We start from the raw sequence: 21088 nt of genomic DNA, 5'->3' as shown, positions 1-21088 counted from the left end.
CATCAAAATAAAACATTTATAAATAATTATTCAAATAAAATACAAATTGCATCATTATTCAAGTTTCAGTCATCTGTGTTTTATCCCTGCCATTTCATATTATGATCCACATGTACTGATGTTTATCTTTCTTTTTTTTCAAATTTGTACTTTTTATAATATATTTGAAAGCATATTCCGTTATAGTTTGGATTTATAGGTTGGAAAATAAATTGAAGAAAAAAATACAAAGAAAAATTTTAAAAAAATCTGCAGTCTTAAAATTATATTTCTACATGGAAAGGGATAAACGTGTCTCCTCCGTTGCCAGTGCTCATTGAGTCTCGCATACTTCGTGGATAAATACGAGAGCTTCATTTTCTGATTACATCATTAGTAAAGACTGTGCTGCTTTTGTGGTCAGAAGGGATCATATCCTCCAAGATTTAGAAAAGAATGCCAGATGAATATGGTAAAAGCCAATGCAATCATTCAAGAACTTAAAAATCTGATTTTAAAAATCTAATTAATCTAATCAAGCAAAGTAATTATCAGAATTTCGTTAATTGTTTTTCACGTGACCAACAAAGTAGCTGGTGTAGGAGCAACCGAAAATATTTTTCTCAGGCGGCTTTACGAAACTTATGAACAGACTGAACAAGTTTGGAAAAGCAATGTGACTATGTTGAAAAAAAATGTACTTTATATTTCTATACGTAATTTAAAAAAAACTTTTTTTGTATTATTTTTATTTACTTTCCATAATAAAATAAAATTAACATACGCAGAAACAACCTGAAATGTCAGTTTTATGAATGTACTACAAGACACAACTACGCATTTGTGACGTAACACATAATTTCTAAACAATGTTTTACCTCGTGATCTTAACAAACTATGGAGACCTCTAGCGAGAGAATAAATGTCAGTTTATGGAGAAACCCATGTGCAACAGAAGTGATACAATCACTGAAATTATTCCTGAAACTGGTTGTTGTGCAGACATTGGACAAGACCACTATGGAAAGATGAATCATTCATAAACATTCTTTCACTCTCTGTGTGCGATGTGTACTTCGTCGTCCTTACATTTCGTCCTCCCCATCATTTCTCGTCTTTTGTTTCGCTGCTCATTCTCCATTCCACGCGTACTTTGGCCTCCTTCTGGAAGGAGTTTACCCAGCAAGAGCAAATTTGTTTCATGCAGAAGAATAAAGGGAAATTAATACTCTTTACAAGTATCGCTGGTGGCAGTAATTGACAATAATAGTCAGAGAGGGAGTGTGGATAATATTTTATCTATTATAAGTGAGTGCCGTACATTTGTTCGCTAGCTGAAAGTAATCTGAGAATGGAAACAGATTTTCGTCACGCAGGTAATGTTCGTTGGCAATACGCGATTACAGACTACCCTAACGGCGCGCTTATAACATTCCCCCCCCCCCCCGCTTCCCCGAACGCGGAATGAGCCTCGCACAATGCAACCGGCTCTATATTGTATCCCTCGGTGAGATGCTTCACTGCACGGCAGATATTGTAGACTGCATGGAACTGTGACGTCATCAGCTACACACACACATAAACCGCGCAATTGCTTTTCGTCGAATTCCATCGGTGTTGCCTTAACTCGCCACTTGTCGACAGCACCCAGGAAATGACGGTGATTAGCACCACGCTTGCCCCTTCTTCATCCCCCTACCCATCGAAACGACCACTAACGACACGTGTTTCTGATGTATCTTCGTCACTTAAATCCGCATTCTAATTAGTTGCCCTTTGAAACCCCCCAAATTGTACATAACGAAGAGCGTTTAACAGCGCGATGGAAGACACCATTTTGTTCTTGTTTTCGCTGCTACGATTTCAATTTCTGCTCACTTCATCTTTCATTCTTTCGTAATTTCTCTCTCCATCTCTCTCTCTCTCTCTCTCGGAACTCTTGCTGTTCTAATTACAACGTGTTTTCTTTCTCTTGTTTTCATTATCACTTTATTTCTTTCTTTCTCTCACTTTCATTCTCTCTCTCTCTCTATTCTACTTCACATTTTTTTCGTTTTATCTTTCCCTATCTTTCTCACTTTCATTTACTCTCTCTTTTTATTCTTTCTCTTCTTTTTTGGTCTTCATCTCTCTCTCTCTCTCTCACACACACACACACTCTCTCTCTCTCTCTCTCTCTCTCTCTCTCTCTCATGAGCTTTCAAGTGCTCTGTCACATTTTTATCCTTTCACTCTCTCATTCACTTGTGTTTATTTTTATAATTCTCACACGTTTTTCTTTAATTTCCATATTTTATTTCCTCTACTGCTTATCTTTCTATCTTCTATATTTTATGTATTTCTTTCTCATTCTCTTTTTATATCTCTATAGTCGCACTTTGTTAATTTTCTCCTTTTCTCCATCTTTCCTTCTGTCTTTCCACTCTGGCTATCTCTTCCAGTTTCGTTCTGCGAGCCATTTTTCCCAAACACATCCCGCATCTCTCTCTCTTTCTCTCTCTCTTTCTCTCTCTCTCAATCTGTATTACTCATTCCTGTAATTGCCTACACTCCTATAATCCTGCAACAACCAATCTCCAAGCGGCAAACGTAAAATGCTCTTATCCAGCCCAATTGCTTTTGAAGACATTTTAAAAAGCAAATTTATCATTTGTAATACAGATAGAATCAACACTTAATTTTATTTATAAGTTCCATCCATTTGAGCAGATAAAAAATAGAAGATACCTCCATTCCCAGGCACTTTATCAGCCGGTTCTGAAGTATCATTGAGTCCTTATATCTGTCTCATTAAAGCTAAACAACGTAAGTAATTTATGGTTATAGGAGTTGGGTTTATTGTGAAGTATTTCACTTCGTTCCTGTTATAAACAGACTGTACCTTCTGTGCTGCTCATACAATATAATTGCGCAATGTAGAGAAAGTGAGAGTTGCTCTCCGTATATTTATCTCTGGCTATTTTCTACTCTATGCATTAATAGCTTCTTCTATTTACTTCTAGTTTCGTTTGCCGACCGATGACTAGCTCGCCTTCTGACAACGCTATCAACTTGCAGCAGATGCCTTTCCTCTGTAATACCCAAACATGCATTATGTTGATTTGTGTTTGGATAGGCAGCCTAGCAATGCGGAAATGCTGTGCAGGAAAATCATCTTCAAAGGGGTAGAGTGGGCTTTAGTGGAGAGTATCTATTCTACAACCATGTGAATTCAAGTATCAACTGTATGGGCGTATGTCTTTTCAATTTACGACTTCTGACTACAAACCGTGCGAAAAAGGTTCAAAAGAAAAGAAAGGGTAGGGATTTTGATTCTTCATTCGAATGTTTAGCACCTTAGGTAACTACAGAAGCGTGTTTTGGAATTTTTAAATTTCTTTTTTTAAGACTCCATCTCGACTTCATCAAATGCAAATCTGCATTCCCCCCCCCCCTCGGGGGATTGAAGATATTTCAAAATATTTGAATGCATTTCCATTCCTCCATTTAGATGAGTTTTTATACAATTCGCTTAGCATGCACCACTAGTTCAATAACATTTGTCAGAGTGCTTTAAACGCATACCTCTCCTATCACCAGTACTGTTAGCTGTTTACACTGGGTTTCTTTAAATGCTATCGCTGCAAAAGGCGACATGCAAACAAGAAGCCGGAGAGGGAAAAGGTGGGGGGGAAGAGAAACAGAGAGAGAAAGAGAAGGGGGGGGTGATTCGCGTCAAGTATACAAATTAGGAATACAGATCATAGCAAAGGAGTAAATCTGATTTACTTGACAAGAGATGCTCTTAAATTGGCACACACAAACACGTATAGTTCACCCGTTTCCTCTTTCGGTCAATATTTTCGTCTTACGCATGATTCAGTTTGTAGTTAAATAAACACAGACGTTTATCGTTGGCACACTAAACAAATATTCACAGTTAAAGGATAAAACTTGCAGCCAACGCTTCTGGTTAAAAATAAGGTCAAAAGTGACCCGCATACAAATTCTGGTATTAAGGTGCAATAAATACATTGCCGATGGTGGAAAACTACGCTGCGAAAAATTGGTACTAAAAACCACCATCAATTTTTATCGTTTGAACTTGGGAGCAATTTACAGCAAATGGGATTCCCAATTCCCGCATCTCTAATACTAGACGAAGGTAGTCAAACAATTAATCTTAGTTTTCAATACTCCATTTGATCTCGTGGGGACTTTTAGATTAATTTTTGATCGCCACTCATTTCAGATAGTGAGACTGCCTAAAGTGGAGACACGAAATGCATTCTAAAACAATTCTGATAATTATGGATTCTCCGGCAGTTTATTTTCCTTAATAATCCGTAGTGAGCTTAGTGAATATTTTATCGCCTCTAGGCCTATTCTTGTGATGGAATGAATCGTCTATTTCTTTCTAGTAAAATTCTCAAATTGATACAAAAGACCATAAAAAGATATCTAAGGAACAACTCACTTAATTTTCAAATGCTATTTTATGCTTTTATTACATCGTTTCGTTAGGTGGTGGATGATTTTCACCGTCCGGTGTGAGACCACACTAATTACTTTTTTTTCAAGCGATCTGAAATGGCTTGAAAAAAAGTAAATCTTTGGTCTCTAGAGCAAGTTTTGCAGGTTATATAACTTCGACACTAATGTATTATAGTTTACAGCCATTGGTTGGTAGGATTCACATAAAAAAAAATTGACATCCTACAGTGTTGTTGCAATGGCAGATTTTAACTTTAACATCTTTGATGATTTCGCAGAATTACGCGAAATCATCAAAGATGTAGTGCATGGCAGGAAAATTCCCTCAAATGATGTCAGCGGTGTGCATCCTTTACCGTTCCAGAAACGAAGTCAATAACTTAAAGGAAACGAAGATTTCATAACTTAAAGATGACAGAGAATAATTTCGTTGTTAAAGGGTTCCTTGTCGCCTAATGGTAAATGAAAGTTATGAGCATATGAGATTGTCCATGTGACCACGGATGAGGACTAATTTTTATTGAGAAAAGAAAAACCGTTTGGGGGGGGAGAGAGAGCGGTATACCCCCCCTTTTCATTTTCTCTTACGTGTTAAGTTCAAAGTCTGTTCATACACTAATTTACGCTCACGCGTAGACCTACACATTTCACCGTATAGGCATTCGGAACCGAAATCCTACGGAATAAGTTGGTTCCTCCTTATTCCTCAAGGTGTCCTAGGTCTGTAGAAGCGTGTGTGTTCACGGGGCCGGTTTGCGTGTTCTTCTTGGGGGGGGGAAAGAAAAACCCGAGTTTCTTGGAGAAAAAAACCTCTACTTCAGTATGAGACGGGCTAACTCATCTTCCGTCGAAAGAGGCCAGAGAAAGGTTCCTCACGTCACAGACGGGAATCGAACCCAGGTCTTTCCGCCCATAGGGCTTCCTCTATACTGACTGAGCTACGGAGGCTTTAATAGTCTGCTACGGCCAAGTAATTTTTTGAAATCTAAATACCCTAATAGCGGTTAATCGTATCCACACAGTCTGTCTGTCTGTCAATAGCAAGTGTTCTGGCACGTGTGTGTTCTTGTCTTGAGGAATGAAAAACCCGAGTTTATTAGGAAAAACCCTAATAAAGGTTCTTCTCGTTCTGGGTACGATTCGAACCAAGGTCTGTCTAACCGAAGAGCGTCGTCGAAATCGACTCGAGTCCGGTTTCGAGAAATAATGGGTTGGATTAAAATCGAATCAAAAAATGTTGTTGATTATATTTTGAAAGTATCGCCAAAGCAACTCTATTGGACCACGCCTGTTAAGTGTGCGGGTGGTCGCTTTGCATGGGTTTAAGGATGAATAAACCTGCAAATTCCGTACGATATCATCGTCATCTGAAAAACGCTTGTAAAGGTTCCGTAGGACTCGAATTCGGGTCTTTCCAATAAAAGGGTCTCACCTTTACCAGTTGAGGTATGGAAGCACCCAAGAGCCGGTACTGTATGATGTCTGTTAACCACGTATGATTTAAATGTTTCTTGAATGATACTAAAGGGGATCTTTTAATGATTCGTTGCATATATTAAATAAACATTCGTGAAAAAAGGGTTAAAGAATGGAACCGGCAAAAGATCGCGGATAACAGAGGGAGGGGAATAGAAAAGAAACGATAAAGATTGAAAAAGAGAGGGGGAAGAGTAAGAAAGAGACAAGAGAAAAATAGAGAAGCGAAAGAGTGAAAGAAAGAGAGAGTGAGAAAATGAGAAAGAAAATATAAAGAAAAAAAGGGAGGATTGTTAGCTAAATAAATAAATAATAATATGTGAGCGAAGAAGGGGCAGAGAGATAAATGGAAATTTAGATAGAGGAAGAAGGGAAGATAGATACATGTAACAGATAAATTGGATAGATAAAATGGAAAAACAAATAAGGATGGAAAAGAGTGCGAGCGTAACGGATGATGGATAGAAAGATAGACTTTCTACGTCGTATGATTACCTGTTCTAACCCAACAAGTTAAATGACCTCTGCAGCGTTCATTACGGATTAATTATGAGCCACCCTCGAGTCCAGTGAAGAGAGAAAACATTAATATTCCATTAGGAGCTTTGTCAGCGGATATCACGTTCACTCCCGCCCAGCCAATTAATTACTTCTGACAGTCTGGTCAACTTCGCACAAACACCAACTCCTTCTCCTCCCCTTTTATTTTCAGTGTCCGGACAGAATCAGTTTCCTCTATGGCACGTGACAATAGGGGAAGAGGGGAGGGGGCGGGACAGCCAAAGTTTCCTTAAGAATTCATTTGTGAAAAGCCAAACACGTATTGATCCACCCCCCCCGCCACTTCCAACCTCACTTCCTCACCGCACTACACCCGACGCCTACAAAACCCAACTCGCTTATTTGCAACCATCGTCAAGGTTTTCCATCAATAGCCTGCCGCCATAATTGCTTTCACTTAGTGCTAATGAGTAGGGCAAGATCTGGGAGCGATTACGGGCTACAAAGAAGGTAAATGGAATCTTTGATGTATGAAGAAGTCTGCGTGGTTGGAGTCCCAAATAGCCAAATATGCCAAATAGCTTTAGAAATATATAAAACTAGAATGACGGCAATATAAGGAGCTAGAGTCTTTCAATAAATTTGATATAGCCGAATAACTACATATCTAACAATTCAAATGGATAAACTGCTCGAAAATGATAAAATTTCCATGAACTAGTCTTTTAAAACTTTGATGTTTTTAGACTTTGTTGCCCTTAATTTCAAGAAACAACTGTACGGAAGGCAGTCAGCCATTCTTTTAAAAATCGAGACGTAAGAAGAATTTATAATAAAATATTATTACGGAATCCCTAACATTTAATTTAAAATATGTCTATTTGTAAAATTTTCGGTTAGTTTCATAGTCATTGTCAATACAATTGGAAAACACAAAAATAAGAGAACAACAATGAAATTGAAAGCGCGTGATATTATCTGCACTATCGGCTGCAGGAGAATAGCGCCATCTGCATTGATAGATATCCAAAATAAATTACAATAAAATAATTTAGTTAATAAATCATTTTTAAATATAAACACTAAATTAATTACAAATTAAGGAACACGTGAATGGTGAGTATCAGCTTCCCAAAATTGAGAAAGTTTAGGCAATCGTTTTTGTTCAGGCTTAGGTTGTGAATGTGTGCTTCGCAGCTTTCCTTGTACAGTTTTTACAGAAGAAAATAACTTTTGTGCAGCACTTTGGTTTGAATTCTGTGTTTTGTAGCAAAATGAGTGGCTTCTTAAATTGGATTTGTTGGGTTCTTTAAGTGAAATGTATTTGTGATGTTCTCCGAGACGAATTTGTGTAGATCGACCAGTTTTGTCCATAATAACAGAAGCCGATAAAGCCTGGGATTCTGTAAACTCCTGATATGGAAGAGGAGGATATTTCTCTTTGGGTGAGATAAAGGACAGTATTAAGTTTACGAACTGGACGGAAAGAGACTTGTAAGTAAATCTGTCGAAGTAGTCTTGCTATTTTTTTCTGAAAGTCTCCTTTGACATATGGAATACAAATTCTGATAATTTCTTCTTCAATCGGATTAAGACGAGGCCATAATTATTAATTATTTTTCGATGATTTTTTGCATTAAAGATAAAGGTAGTTCCAATAATAAACAGTTCTTTGTTCAGAAGAGAATCTGTGAACACATCTTATGAGCTCTGTCGACTCAAAACTTGATTACACCATATTTCAGACAAGGGTGGTGGTGAGAGTTAGAATCAATGAATTTACCAGTATCAGTTGGCTTTCTTATATATACCGAAAACTGTAGACTACCATTTAGTTGACGTTAATTGAACGAATAAGGATAGAATGAAATAGTGATTTCAGTCTATCTATATTTGATAGATTGAAACAGTTATGAAACTTCGCTCAGTTCGTAACCTACTCTATTATAACACACATAATATCCTCTACCACCTGGTATACGCAAGCGGTATCTATTGTTGCCATGGAAACATGGCAGCACATCCATCCTTGCTAGTCTGCTAACATTGGAAATACAGAATATCGAATTCTCTAACAATTGTAATACTCCAGCATAATGTTTCCATGGAAACGTAGGAGTGTTATGTATAGAAAACGAGATACACGAAGTAGTATATCACCACAAAATATACCAAGAATGTGTTCAGAATAGTGTTTTCACTGTTTCTATATTGAGTCATATCGAAATGAATTCTTACAAAATCAACCTCATAATTAAATCACATTCAAGTTACTTTGTAAGCTGAATAAGCCACTGCATCGCACGATGTGATACATTTCAATCAACGAAATATTTCCTCAGCGTTAATCTGAACGCTTTCATGAATTTATCATGGTATTCTCTGGTGATAAAACTATAAAAGTTTTCATAAATTTAAAGACTACTAAATAGATTCTTGATTAATCACAACGTTGCTGGTTGAAGCGATGTCCTCCATTCAAAATTAAAACACTGGTTAGACTACGAACAATTTAACTGAACTAATTAGATTTGGTAGAGGAGGTAATTATAGATCAGAAATAAGTCTGAAGGGAAGACGGTAAGAAAGCTATTCACAAGATAAAGTATGTAATGTATAATAAAGGATGACATTGTAGTACTCTTTAGCTTACGTTTATTTAGAAGCTTAAAAATAAAATCACAACGTGTATTCAGAACAGAAGAGGAGGATTTGGGCAGAGCTCGCGCAAGAAGAAAAAGGATTTAGTTACTTAAAGGATCCCATTAAGCATATTTTGAATGTCCTCCAGCCTTTAGTAAAAACTTTCTCTTAACAGACCCACCCCCGCTTTTGTAGACTACAGTAAGAAGATATAAGAACAGATGAGGATGTTCGACTAATCGTATAAGATGATTTCGTCCAGGATTATTTCTGATATTGTAGTTGTAAAGTAAGCCATTTATCAAGAAAATACTTGAAAAGAGAATAACGTGTTGTCTTGAAGAAACGAGCTATACACAAATTTTCTGAAGTAAAAAAAAAACAGGACCTTGCGAGACCTACCCAAGAGATCTAAAACCGCTTCTAACCACAGTCAGAATCTGCTATTGACAGCTTCTAAATCTCAGAAAACATCTACACAGAGTTCACAAACAAAGAAGAAAAGAAAAAGGAAGTAAGCGTATTTATCTTACCACCACTATGTGCTTTCATCCTTCTGTAGGTTGGAAAAATAAAGGACAAACACATGATTCAAATATTTTTGTGTCGATAGGTAGATAATATAAATTGATGCATCAATAACGATACAAGCAATGAAAATTCTAAAAGGTCATTTTCCTCTTTCTATTTTTCTTTCCTTGTTTCTTTTTAGGGAAGGTTGTGTTTCGAACACCCGTCCACGAACCTAGAATCTACGAAAAAGCACCTCCAAAAGTGCACGTGGCCACAGTTCAAGCGTACAACACAGACTCCCCTAGGAAGTCCATGGCATACAACCTAATAGACGTCAGAGATCATTCTTTCTTCAGCATCGACCCTGTTACTGGAAATATCACCACGGCGAAAGAAATAGATCGTCGAGCTGGAGAATCCTACCAGGTCAGTACACTCTAGTATTCTCTGATGCCGTGCATATTAATGTTTGACGTACTTTTGAAACGTTATCTTATATTATTTATTATAAGAGAGATATAATTCCGACTGATAGTTACTTACAGTACGGATACTGTTTGTTAATTATCTTGATATTAATTGTTTCACGATTATTGACTGTGACGGACCAACCGTTAAACTTAAGGCGTTAAGGCGATAAAGCGAAAAGTTTACTATGTATAAACATCTAAGTAGAAAACCTACTTGTAAAGAGTTATTTTTCATAAATATAAAACTTAATAATCCTAATCGTCAATAAGTAATTTTCCATATATCTATAGACTCTTTTGAGACCTATAGAAAAATTGTCGTCAAAGATTTAAACTTTGGCTACGCTGTGTAGACGATATATTTGCCATGTGACCATATTTAGTGAGCCAACTAGAAGAGTTCAAGAATTATCAAAACAGTTTACACCCTCTTATAAATTTCATTCTAAAACTTGAAAACAACGAGACAATACCTCGATGCTATTCTCGTCATCACACTATGCAAAATGTAGGAATAATAAAAAGGCTAAGGAACAAAGCTTATATCTCGAGCAGTGCGTACAGAAGAGGAATCAAGAATGCATTACCTCACCCATATTCGCATCTTTAATGGAAATGGAAATACAAGATGGCCGACAACATTTTATCACCCCCCCCACCAAAAAAAAAAAAAAAAGAAATCAACAACCTGCCTTACATTCATAATGTAACGGATAGAACTACTCAGATAGTTTGGAAGAGAGCCTGTGTAGCTCAGTGGATGTGGCGTTTGCATACCACCGCGCTTGGCCGCACGAAGGAAGACTTCATTTCGAGTCTAGTCGGCGACTAGAGGAAATTTTTCTAAGCCTTTTTTCGACCGGTTCCCGAGTTAGTCGATCTCTGGCACGGGCAAGCAGGTTTTTCCTCCCGGAAACTCGGGTTTTTCGTCCTGTAAACTCAAGAAAATCGACCGTAGAACCCACATTATTTCAGACATTAAATATATTGTGTTAGGGTTAGAGACCACGAGATGGCGGCACATTTGAGCCGTCTCTCTTCACTGCGTACCGCTTAATTAGTGATAGCCTTGGGCCATCTGTCTCTGATTGGGTACCAGTGGAGATTGAACTGCCCACTCAGTCTCCAAAAGTTAGATAGGGCTAAATGGCCTCGCCTACTCCCCGTATACGGGAATAAAAAGGCGTTAGCTGATTATTATTATTTTTTTTTAGATAGTTTGGAATTATCGCAAAAAAGTGGCTTTCATTTCTCTGTACAAAACCGCATGAGTCTTCCATCGCGAAATCACGTGATCATTCTCATACGAAGCCGAGTGTTGACAAGATACTGTTCAGTGCAGTATATGCCATGTGAGTAGAACAAGACGGAAAATTTTGCAGATGTAGGACAGCCGAGGAAAACATAAATCTGGTTGTTTATCGCCCAACGAATGAAGGTCATCCTGTGTTTTGGGGGGGATGCCTTACATTGACACAACTATCTTCTTGGGGAATTCAAAGAATCTTTAGAAAAGTTACGCATGCCTAGACGATGCAACAAATTCAGAGCATCTAAGTCTGGTCATGTTTCATCAAAAATCTCACGTGTACAGACCTGGGCTATAATACGCCTTTGGTGGAGGAATGCGACAATACCCAGTGAACACTTCAGCTATTGCGGGTTCGTTGTTAATTTCAATTTTCATCCATTATATTCCATCCTTGTGATCACTGACAATTCTCTGCTTATGTTTTCATTCATTCCGATGGTACCCAAAACTACATGAGCAGCGAAGAATTAAGAATTAATTTCTTTTTATTTTACTTTTTTGTTTGTGTGTTCGTTTTTCATGTGGTATTTATACCTGGCCGATCTAGGTGGCAGAGTGGTTAACGTATCCGTCCTCCAGCCAAAAAAGACTGTATCAAGACGAGTATAAAAATGCTGCCGGTCAGTAATCGCCAACAGTATCAATCACAATGAGAAAAACAAAGAATCTTTCGGAGTTTGATAAAGGATTTATGGTATCTGGTAGATATCCCTGCTGTTTAATCAATGGAAAAATAACCCACGTTGCTCGTCTAGGAGGCATAACTGTGATCCTAAGACAGAAACGAGATTCCCATCGTCTGAGAAGGCTCGTACGCACAAACAGAACTTCCCGTGTGCAGCAATTGACCGTGGCATTGAATGAAGGCTATTCCCGACTCGTATCTCGCCGAACTATGCGCACGGAATTAAAGAGGATCGCTATTGGTATTCGCATGCCGATATGGATATCACGGATTTCTGATTCAGTGGCCATTATGGGTATAAACAAATCATTGTCTATACCTGCAGTATCAAGACTGTATAGCCACCAAAATCATAGACGTTCGTTCAGAGTTTTAAGTTTGTTTGCTTTTTTATATATCAGTCCCCCCCCCCCCCACACACACATGCAGGATAGTGCAAAAACTTATATCACTGAGGTATCATATTTAAGAAAGAAAATCTTGGCAGGGCTGAGATTAATGCTAGAGTTATTCTTCAGATATCACGCTGTTATACGTCATTATTTACGTATATCAAAATAATGAAATAAATAATAAAGTCCGAGCTTTTTCTGATTACAAGTTTTCAAATTTTGGATGAAAGTCAGTCATAGAAATTTGTAAAAGGCTTTCAAAGGTGTTGGGTCTGTAAGCAACCTTCTTAGTTTCTTTTGACATATTTCGCATTCGAAAACGCCAAACTCACTTGTAGTTGTTCTTAAAATATTTCTGGAATCTGATTTACAAATTTTTCAAAACTGGAACGCAAAAATGCAAGAAAGTTCATTAAAATAAGATCTTAGAATGGATAATTTAAGATACGAACACAAGCAGATGAAACAGTCACCATAGCAACAAGATGTAATAGTGACTGGTGTTACGGAGTACCGAATATAGATTACCTCAGAAAAGGATCTTAATACTTCGAGTGAAATAAATAAATAAATTTTCTGCAGAAAGAATGAAGCAGTAGGTATTGTAAAAAAAAATAGTTGAATGTTACTATAGCAATAACTTTTAATGCCTTATTTATTCCCATTAACTCGCACTTTTTCGCAAAAATTAAAATTAAAAAATCGTGATGGGAGATAAATGCCAGGATTTTGAATGCACATTTAAAAAAGTGAATGCATTTAAATTTTAATTATCAACGTTATTCACCCTATCGGCCGCTCATCTTCATCATGCGATATATTTGAAGCTTTTAGCGACAATGTTTCTGGAATTAAATTAATTATTTCTTGCGAAATCATGTTCCAAGTTCTCAAAACCAAGTTGCACAACAGTTCTAATGATAGTCTTTTAATCTTAATCCACTCACGCTCAATCCAAGAGCGAGTAGCAGTCAATGCTCTCACGCCCATATTTCCTCTACTGGTTGCGTCCATCTTTATGCATATGATTGGTGTGGTATTAAAAAAATATCGCGCGACTCAACGACAAAGGCAAGCCGACGATTGTTGAGTTGAAATGCTCATTCTCTTTAAAATTCCAAAATATCTGAAACCGCCATAACAACATTCACTATCTATTTCTTAAAGTGCAAAGTATATGCGAAACTTTTTAATTTCTTCTTTCGTAAGTACAATCAGGAGTGCTAGGTGTAGTGTACGCGAGGGAGAGTTATATTCCAGTAAATACGATGGTGCATGATGTAACATTAACCAAATAGGAGAAAATTACTATAAGCAACTGGATGTCAAAGAAATACGATATAACACCAGATGTTGCAGATTAACAAAAATAGATGCAAATTATTACACAAGAAAGTATTAGTGTTAGTATTGTAATTGATTATGGATAATACGTGCAAGTTACCATAGAAATCGGATGTAACAATAAATGAGGCAATAAATTAACAAAAAATAAATTCTTGTTATTATAGGATTTCATGCGGCGTAATGCAACCCCCGAAGTATAACAATGGCATCGAATATTACCTGATGTATCAGATTAACAAAGTTGGTCAAACGTTATTTAAAACTGGATGGCTAACAGATACAGATTTATAAATGCAAAGCACCATAAGCAACAAGGTTTTATGTAACAGACGTTAGCATGTGAAAATTATTATAGATTGGGATATGCTAACAGGTATACCAAAAGATCAGTTTAGTACATCTGTTAGTTAGGTGTTAAAAACAGATGCGAAATTGACATGTTGAATGGTAACAGCACTTCCTTCGCAACACACACACACACACACACACACACACACACACACACACACACACACACACACACACACACACACACACACACACACACACACACACACACACACACACACACACACACACTTCAGAGAGAGAGAGAAAGAAGGAGATACTGCTTGAACAGATATTGGCGTGTCTTACTTCTATCTCTATTGCAATATTTTTGCAGTGGAGATTGTTGCTCTTTTTTTTTTGGTTAGTTATGGGTCTACATGCTGGAAAACTGAACGGTCCTAAAGCACATGTGGGTCACGTGACTGGCTGCAGTAGTATATGTCTGAAATCTAGCTTTCTAGTGCAGTTCATATATGGATGATCTCTTTCTCTCTCTCTCTCTCTCTCTCTCTCTCTGTATGTGTGTGTGCGTGCCTTTTCCGGCTTCCTGGAACTCGCTACTTCTAGAATGGATAAACGAGCTAACCCGCACATTGATGAATAAATAACATGCCGCATAATTGCGCCATCCCTTTAAGACCATCGTCTGATACCATTAAAGTGGGTTAACAGCAAAGACCTGGTTCCTTTTCGCTTTCCCTTGAGTTATTTCCTGCACATTGTTGGGGAAAGTTTAAGTAGGGAACATGGAGAATGGATGCTAGTTAACCATTCCACACAATGCAATGTTCTTTCTTCATTCTTCCAGTCCTCTCCGCTCCGGAAGTACAAATTACAACAATCTTTAAGTGAGCGCATGTTACACTGATGACAGCTAATGTCATCACGCTAATTAGTCCATCAAGTTTCAGCCTCGCATAGAAAGAATCTCTCACTTTCTCTCTCTCTCTTGTTAACACCGCCGCCATCAATCTCTTTGTCGTGATATGTAAACTATCGCACCATTATATTAGAAGACCTCCCTCTTATAATTTGTTCCACCCCCTATTGAAAAGTCAGATAACACACAAAACACTACACTACCTTGCAAAAAGACAAAGTGCTATTTAAAGAGGTTAAAATAGAATAGACATCGAACGGTTTCTTAGTTTGGTGTAATGCTAAGTTGAAATTCAGATGCGACTTTTGTTTGAGAAAGAAAAAAATGTTCCTTTCTGTCTCTAAAACACTCCATAAGAACTTAAACAGGAAACTATAAAATTAAAACAGAAATGACTGTATATTTTGATACAAAGAAATTGCTCAAATAAGACTATCCCTAAGAAGGATAGCTAATTATAGGTTTAAAAACTAGACATTGGATAGTTCGTAGAATGATGAAAAAGCACCCCCCCCCCCCCCCCACACACACACCAAAAGTAGCTCATCAACATCCATATCACGGTATGATTAGAACTCGTAGCCCCCTGGTGGTTGGAGGCACTATCAACTCGACCAATCAACAGTGAAATATCGAATTTCATTCTTATTTAGATTTTGTGTAGCATTAACAAGCTCATTTTCCAAAGTAATTTCCAGTCAAATTCTTCCTACCTCAGATGTTTCATTTATAAGATAGTTTGTAAAATAAACTCCGAAGACTTTTATGATTCCCTGAGGGCAAACCCTGAAGTTACAACCAGTACCGACATACAAGGTCGGTAGCGTCGTCCGTGTGTGTTGAATATCTTAATTAAGGTACAGCTGGGTGGTTAAACCCTATTACTCACTGAATCTTATTACAAAAATATCAAGTTTAGTACAAACATACACTAAGTTTTCAATAGTATTAGAACACAAAGAGAAATTCCTGCAAACAAATAAAATTCAGTGTCCCATTTCTTATTACAAATTCTGCAGTTATCACGTGTGCTTTATCAAAAAAAAAAAAACAAAAAACGACTGATATCTGTACTAAATTCTCAATTTTTTTTTTTCCTTTCGATTTTTCGATAGTATTTCACTCACTTATACATAGCTTTGTTTCCTCGCGACCTCTAAAGGAAAACAAATAATTATGTAAGTTACTCCTAGGCAGTACTTCGTTTATCACCGAACTTGTGCGTAGTTTGTAGCTATTACAAAGGACAGTTGAACAATTTATTGAATCTAGGTGTACCACCAAATTAATCATAAATCTTAAGTAAATAAATATACAAAAGATAGTATTAATGAATATTATTAATATTCATTAATAATATTCATTCACCCTGGAATTCTATTAATATTCAGATTTCCATTGTACGGTGTATTATTAATTTATGCTATTTGCTATTGTTCTTATCAACAACATGTAAACACACGTCACAAGTTGCTAACAGAAAGCCTTTTGAATAAAGAATATTGTATTTCTAAAAGGGTGTTTTTGTCATTCAATCTTTTATTCTCCTTCTTTTCTTTTATTTGTGTTTTAATCAAACCTTTTGCATTATTAATTATATTACTTTTTTTTTACTTAGAATTTTAAATTTGATTATTTAACTGTATGCAAGTTTATTTAAACATTTATGTGTAACTACTGTATATACATTAATTGAACTATTACATTCTTGGCTAAAGGAATGTAGTACCAACGTATTAGTCGCATTCACCCTGACATTTATTCATGAGTTTTTGTTTAAATCGAACACATATTTAAAGTTAATTGTTTTCCTGAGAATACACAAGCAGACATTTGGAATTTTAATTCTCCAACCCATAATGTATATAAATTAGATGAATATATTACGAGTCATTAACAGATCACGCGGATTTAGTTAATAAACAACAAAATAAATGTCAAATTACTGTCGGATAAATTTTAACTGTTTACAAATGGCAATGTTTTAAGTTCTAAATACTCGATGAAATAAAGATGTTGCATTTACCATTTTAAACAATCTTTACTAAACATATTAATCTTACAATTGTTATATTATTCGAAATACGGGATATATATATATATATATATATATATATATATATATATATATATATATATATATATATATATATATTAATCTTCTTTGTATATTTTAATACATAGTCCTAACATTGATTAATTTATTTTTTGATAAAATATTATTGCGATAATTAATTATAAAAAATTATTGAAGAAAAGAATATTATTCCAATAATTAATAAAAAAAATAATTTTAAGGAAAACAAAATAAGAAATGTAGTGAAGATGCTCTTGAGATAGGAAGGGAGGGAGCTACAGCATATTTGGAAACAACTCTCTTTAGGAGGGGAGCACCGGCACATAATCACAAAGGAACACCACTTGTCAAGCGTGTGTTTCGCGCGCACGCGCATACTCTGGCTCCCAATATTCTTAAGCACCTGTTTATCAGTTACACCTGGCCACGCCCGACTACTCAATGAATAATCTGAGGAGGGCCTTGATTTACCTATGACATTTGGACGCGTCCATTTTTGACGGGACAATTATCTGTGATTTTAGGCCTCGCCCTTCCGGGAGTACAGGGTTGTATATCTATACCTGGGTGTATTCTTCTTTTAGGATGCTGGGAAAGGTTAAAGGGTATTTTAAGCATGCCTAATTGGCATTCTGTGTGGGAGCGTTCTCTACAAGCAAACGTAACAAGGGAGAAAAGTCAGGAGATAATTATAGTGTCGCTAAAGACATTCATCTACCTTATAGCACATCTCGTTAATGACGTCATCCCCGGCGATGAGCTGGTTTGCCGTATTCTCTTGTGTACTGCTATCTTCGAAGCACTGGAGTTCATTGTGACATAATTAGCACCTCAATATCGTCTTCAATCACAGTAAAATTGGCCGTTCTATTTACATTGTGTGCGTACAACCCTTAATGAAACAACTTTTGCAATTATGTACACGACTTCGGCAAAAGTATCAGAACTCTCACTTCGGCGAATAAGATGCGGTGTGATGGAGAAACTACAGCCTTCTCGATTGCTATTGCGCCTCTTAGAAAGTAGAATTTAAACAGAAGGATGTTTGAGGTCTTTTTTCCGCACATCTCATAAACTGCTTTCACTTCTTAAAGTTGCTGTACATCCAAGACAGTAATGGAATAACGCGAAAAGGTTTCAGCAGTCAATTATACGACAGAGAGAGAGAGAGAGAGAGAGAGATGAATATGAACACTTCTAACATAGAGATTAGGATGACCTCTTCAAAGAATCCCGTTAGCAAAAGGAGCATGCATTTCTTGCCGAGTTTTTTCTCTTCTTCTTCAAGAAAAACCTTTCTTACCTGCTTATCTTGTTTACTAGCAATAAGCCTTAGCTACTTCAAAGAGTTTGAGGCCCTTTCGGGGAACCCCACATGCTGGAATTGGCTTTATTTCACTTTTGAATTATTCAATGCTATAATGAGACACTTGGAAATCCTCTTACCAACGCGCATGCTCAACATATTCGTTTTGTAGTTTTTTTTTTTTTTCCTTTACTTTTGAAGTTTTGCTGAGCCTTTTTCTTCTGCAAATCATTTAAATCCATCGAGGGGTACACATTCCTTTTGTTTGGTCGAATCACTATTGGATCTGTGGAAATAAATAGAACTTAATACGTGGAAGAATATTTAAAGATTTAACGTAGGACAGCAGCAGTTTTGTGTTTGTCAGTTCGTGGCTTGCGGAAACAAATGTATTGATGGACATGTGCGCCCTCTTTTTTTTTTTTAGATCGCAGTCGAATGCCTTTCTTTTTTTTTTTTTTTTTTCACTCGCTATCGGAGATTCGAGTGTCAAGATGTGGTAAAAGAGGGATCAATATTTTACAGGTGAAGATGGTATTTGAAATCTTAAAATATGGAGCAGTTTTAAGACATCCAAGAAGAAAAAGAAAAGCTAAAACAGGAAGAAAAGCAATAAACCAACAAGCAAACGCACTAATTGACTACTTTATTTCCACAGCTATCTAAATGTTTTGATAATAGCACCCATAGATCGTAGGTGTCAGACAAGGGTGATAAATTCAAGCACATTTAACGTAATGAAGCCTCATACATCAAGGCACTTAATTTTTGTAACTTTCCCCCTCTCTTGAGTAACCAATAATCTTTCACCATGGTAACGAGACAACGATAATGTCTTACTCTAAGTCATCTTCAATTTACCAGCAATAGAAGTAATAGCTGTTCACCATTAATTTTACTTTTTGAATAGAAAGGTTGGAAGATCAGAAAATTTAATTCTTACGCCTTTTAATCTAATAAAAGTTTTACATCGACGAACAATTATTCTTTTATTTAGCTAAAAAAAAAAAAAGAGATTTTTCTTGGAGAAATTTTAATTTGGTTTAAAAAATTGTTTACAAAATATCCATATGGAACTCGTTCGTGGAACTTTTTCGTTTTTGAATTGTCCTGATCGGTTTATCACAAATTTTAGGAGAAGTTAAAACTACCAAATGCACCACACTTCTTCTAATTCTTTTTATTTATTTATTTTTGGTGTTGGTTCAAATGATCACGCTACGAAGTGCTGATATATCCTGTATGTTAGTTTTTGTGTTTTCTCTAGTCAGTATTGGTCTGTTTCGAAATGAAAAACTTTTCTATACGAACCTGGCTAACTCACCTTCAGATGGAAAGTCCTATTAAACAATTTTATCCTGTAGACGGGACTCGAACCCACATATTTCCGACCGAAGGGCAAAAAACTCTACTTAAAATTTCTCGATTAAGCTATACAAATGTTAATGTGTCATCAAAGTACGCGCCTTATGTTAGTTATTATAATCTAGTTATTTTACATCATTTAAATATCTCCTGGAGTAACGATGATGAATTCGTGTTTGTCAGTAAAACAGACAAACCATTCGAAGAACACACATCGTTTTTGACACTGCCACTTTGAACTCTTGATACTTTTTCTTACAATAATTTTTCCATGACATAAATGAAACTCTGTAAAGAGGGCAAGCGTCAGCGCCATCTAGATATCAAGAGGAGATCTTGATATCTTGATATCAAATTTTTTAACGTATAACTACTTATTTTTTTCTACGAATGCCATCAAGAATACTTCTGTTTGAATACATAACTTCATGATTCGAAGCAATAAACTTGAAAGATTTTTTTAGCAAAAATCAAAATAACGTCCATTTTTTTTAGTCAACGAAGGTGTTATGCATTACTATTACTTCACCAAAACCAAACCCTTAATGAATATTTGTATTTACAATAGAGAAATAGTCACCAAAGCAAACAACTGAAGGTTATAGAAATAACAATTCTACCATGACAATGCACCTGCACATTTATCAAAACCTGTATTTTAATTTTTAGTCAAACAGTATAAGCTCTCACCAGACATCGTAGTTGTGATTTTTTTCTTTTTCACGCCCCTTCCTAAATTTAAGAGGACCTCAATGAAAGGCAAACGACTTCGTGACGTTTTGAAAAGTTAAACAATATACGATGGGGTATGTTTTCACAAATACTGGAATATGCTTCCAGCAATGGAATGGTTATAAATACAGCAATACGTATGAATGCAAAAGAAACTTTTAATTTATTACTTACATTCGGAGGATTTATCCCATAGAATATAAGTATATAGTTTTCACAATTTCGGTGTGGACATAATACAGGTTGAAACATTTGGGAATGAAAGACCGCATACAGAACTGCTTTGTAAAATACGTGATTTATCAAAACAGAAAGACATAATTAAAATATCTGCACAGATCCACATCTTAAGATAAACCACGTTGTGTTTTCGTGTTGAGTGGATAAAATTTTTGAATGAACTGAATTTAAGCTAATGGTTCTCTAAGACAATGGCTAATGTATAACTCCGATTGCATTAATTGTAAGTGAGAAGGACTAAGAAATTAGAAAGAAATGAGTAACAGAGACATGGAATGAAAAGGTTGAGAAAAATGGAAGAATGAGAACAGTTGGTAGTAAAGGAATTTTAATAATTTAAATATTGTCAATATTTTATATAAAATAC

At 36.1% G+C, this 21088-nt stretch overlaps 1 protein-coding gene across 1 annotated transcript in view; it reads left to right on the top strand.

Annotated features, from left to right (window-relative positions):
- Positions 1–9612: 9612 nt before the first annotated feature.
- Positions 9613–21088, top strand: part of LOC150109886 (uncharacterized) — a 226230-nt gene continuing 214754 nt past the window's right edge. The window contains exons 1-2 of the mRNA XM_090396448.1: positions 9613–9685; positions 9785–10011. Of these exons, the coding sequence (XP_090252574.1) occupies positions 9613–9685; positions 9785–10011 (300 nt within the window). The remainder of the gene's footprint in view (positions 9686–9784; positions 10012–21088) is intronic.

This window comes from Typopeltis vanoorti, chromosome 1 (assembly GCF_054136105.1).
Source record: "Typopeltis vanoorti isolate ZY-2024b chromosome 1, IOZ_Tvanoo_1.0, whole genome shotgun sequence".
Classification (NCBI taxonomy): Eukaryota; Metazoa; Arthropoda; class Arachnida; order Uropygi; family Thelyphonidae; genus Typopeltis; species Typopeltis vanoorti.
This window is presented reverse-complemented; position numbering and strand designations above follow the sequence as displayed.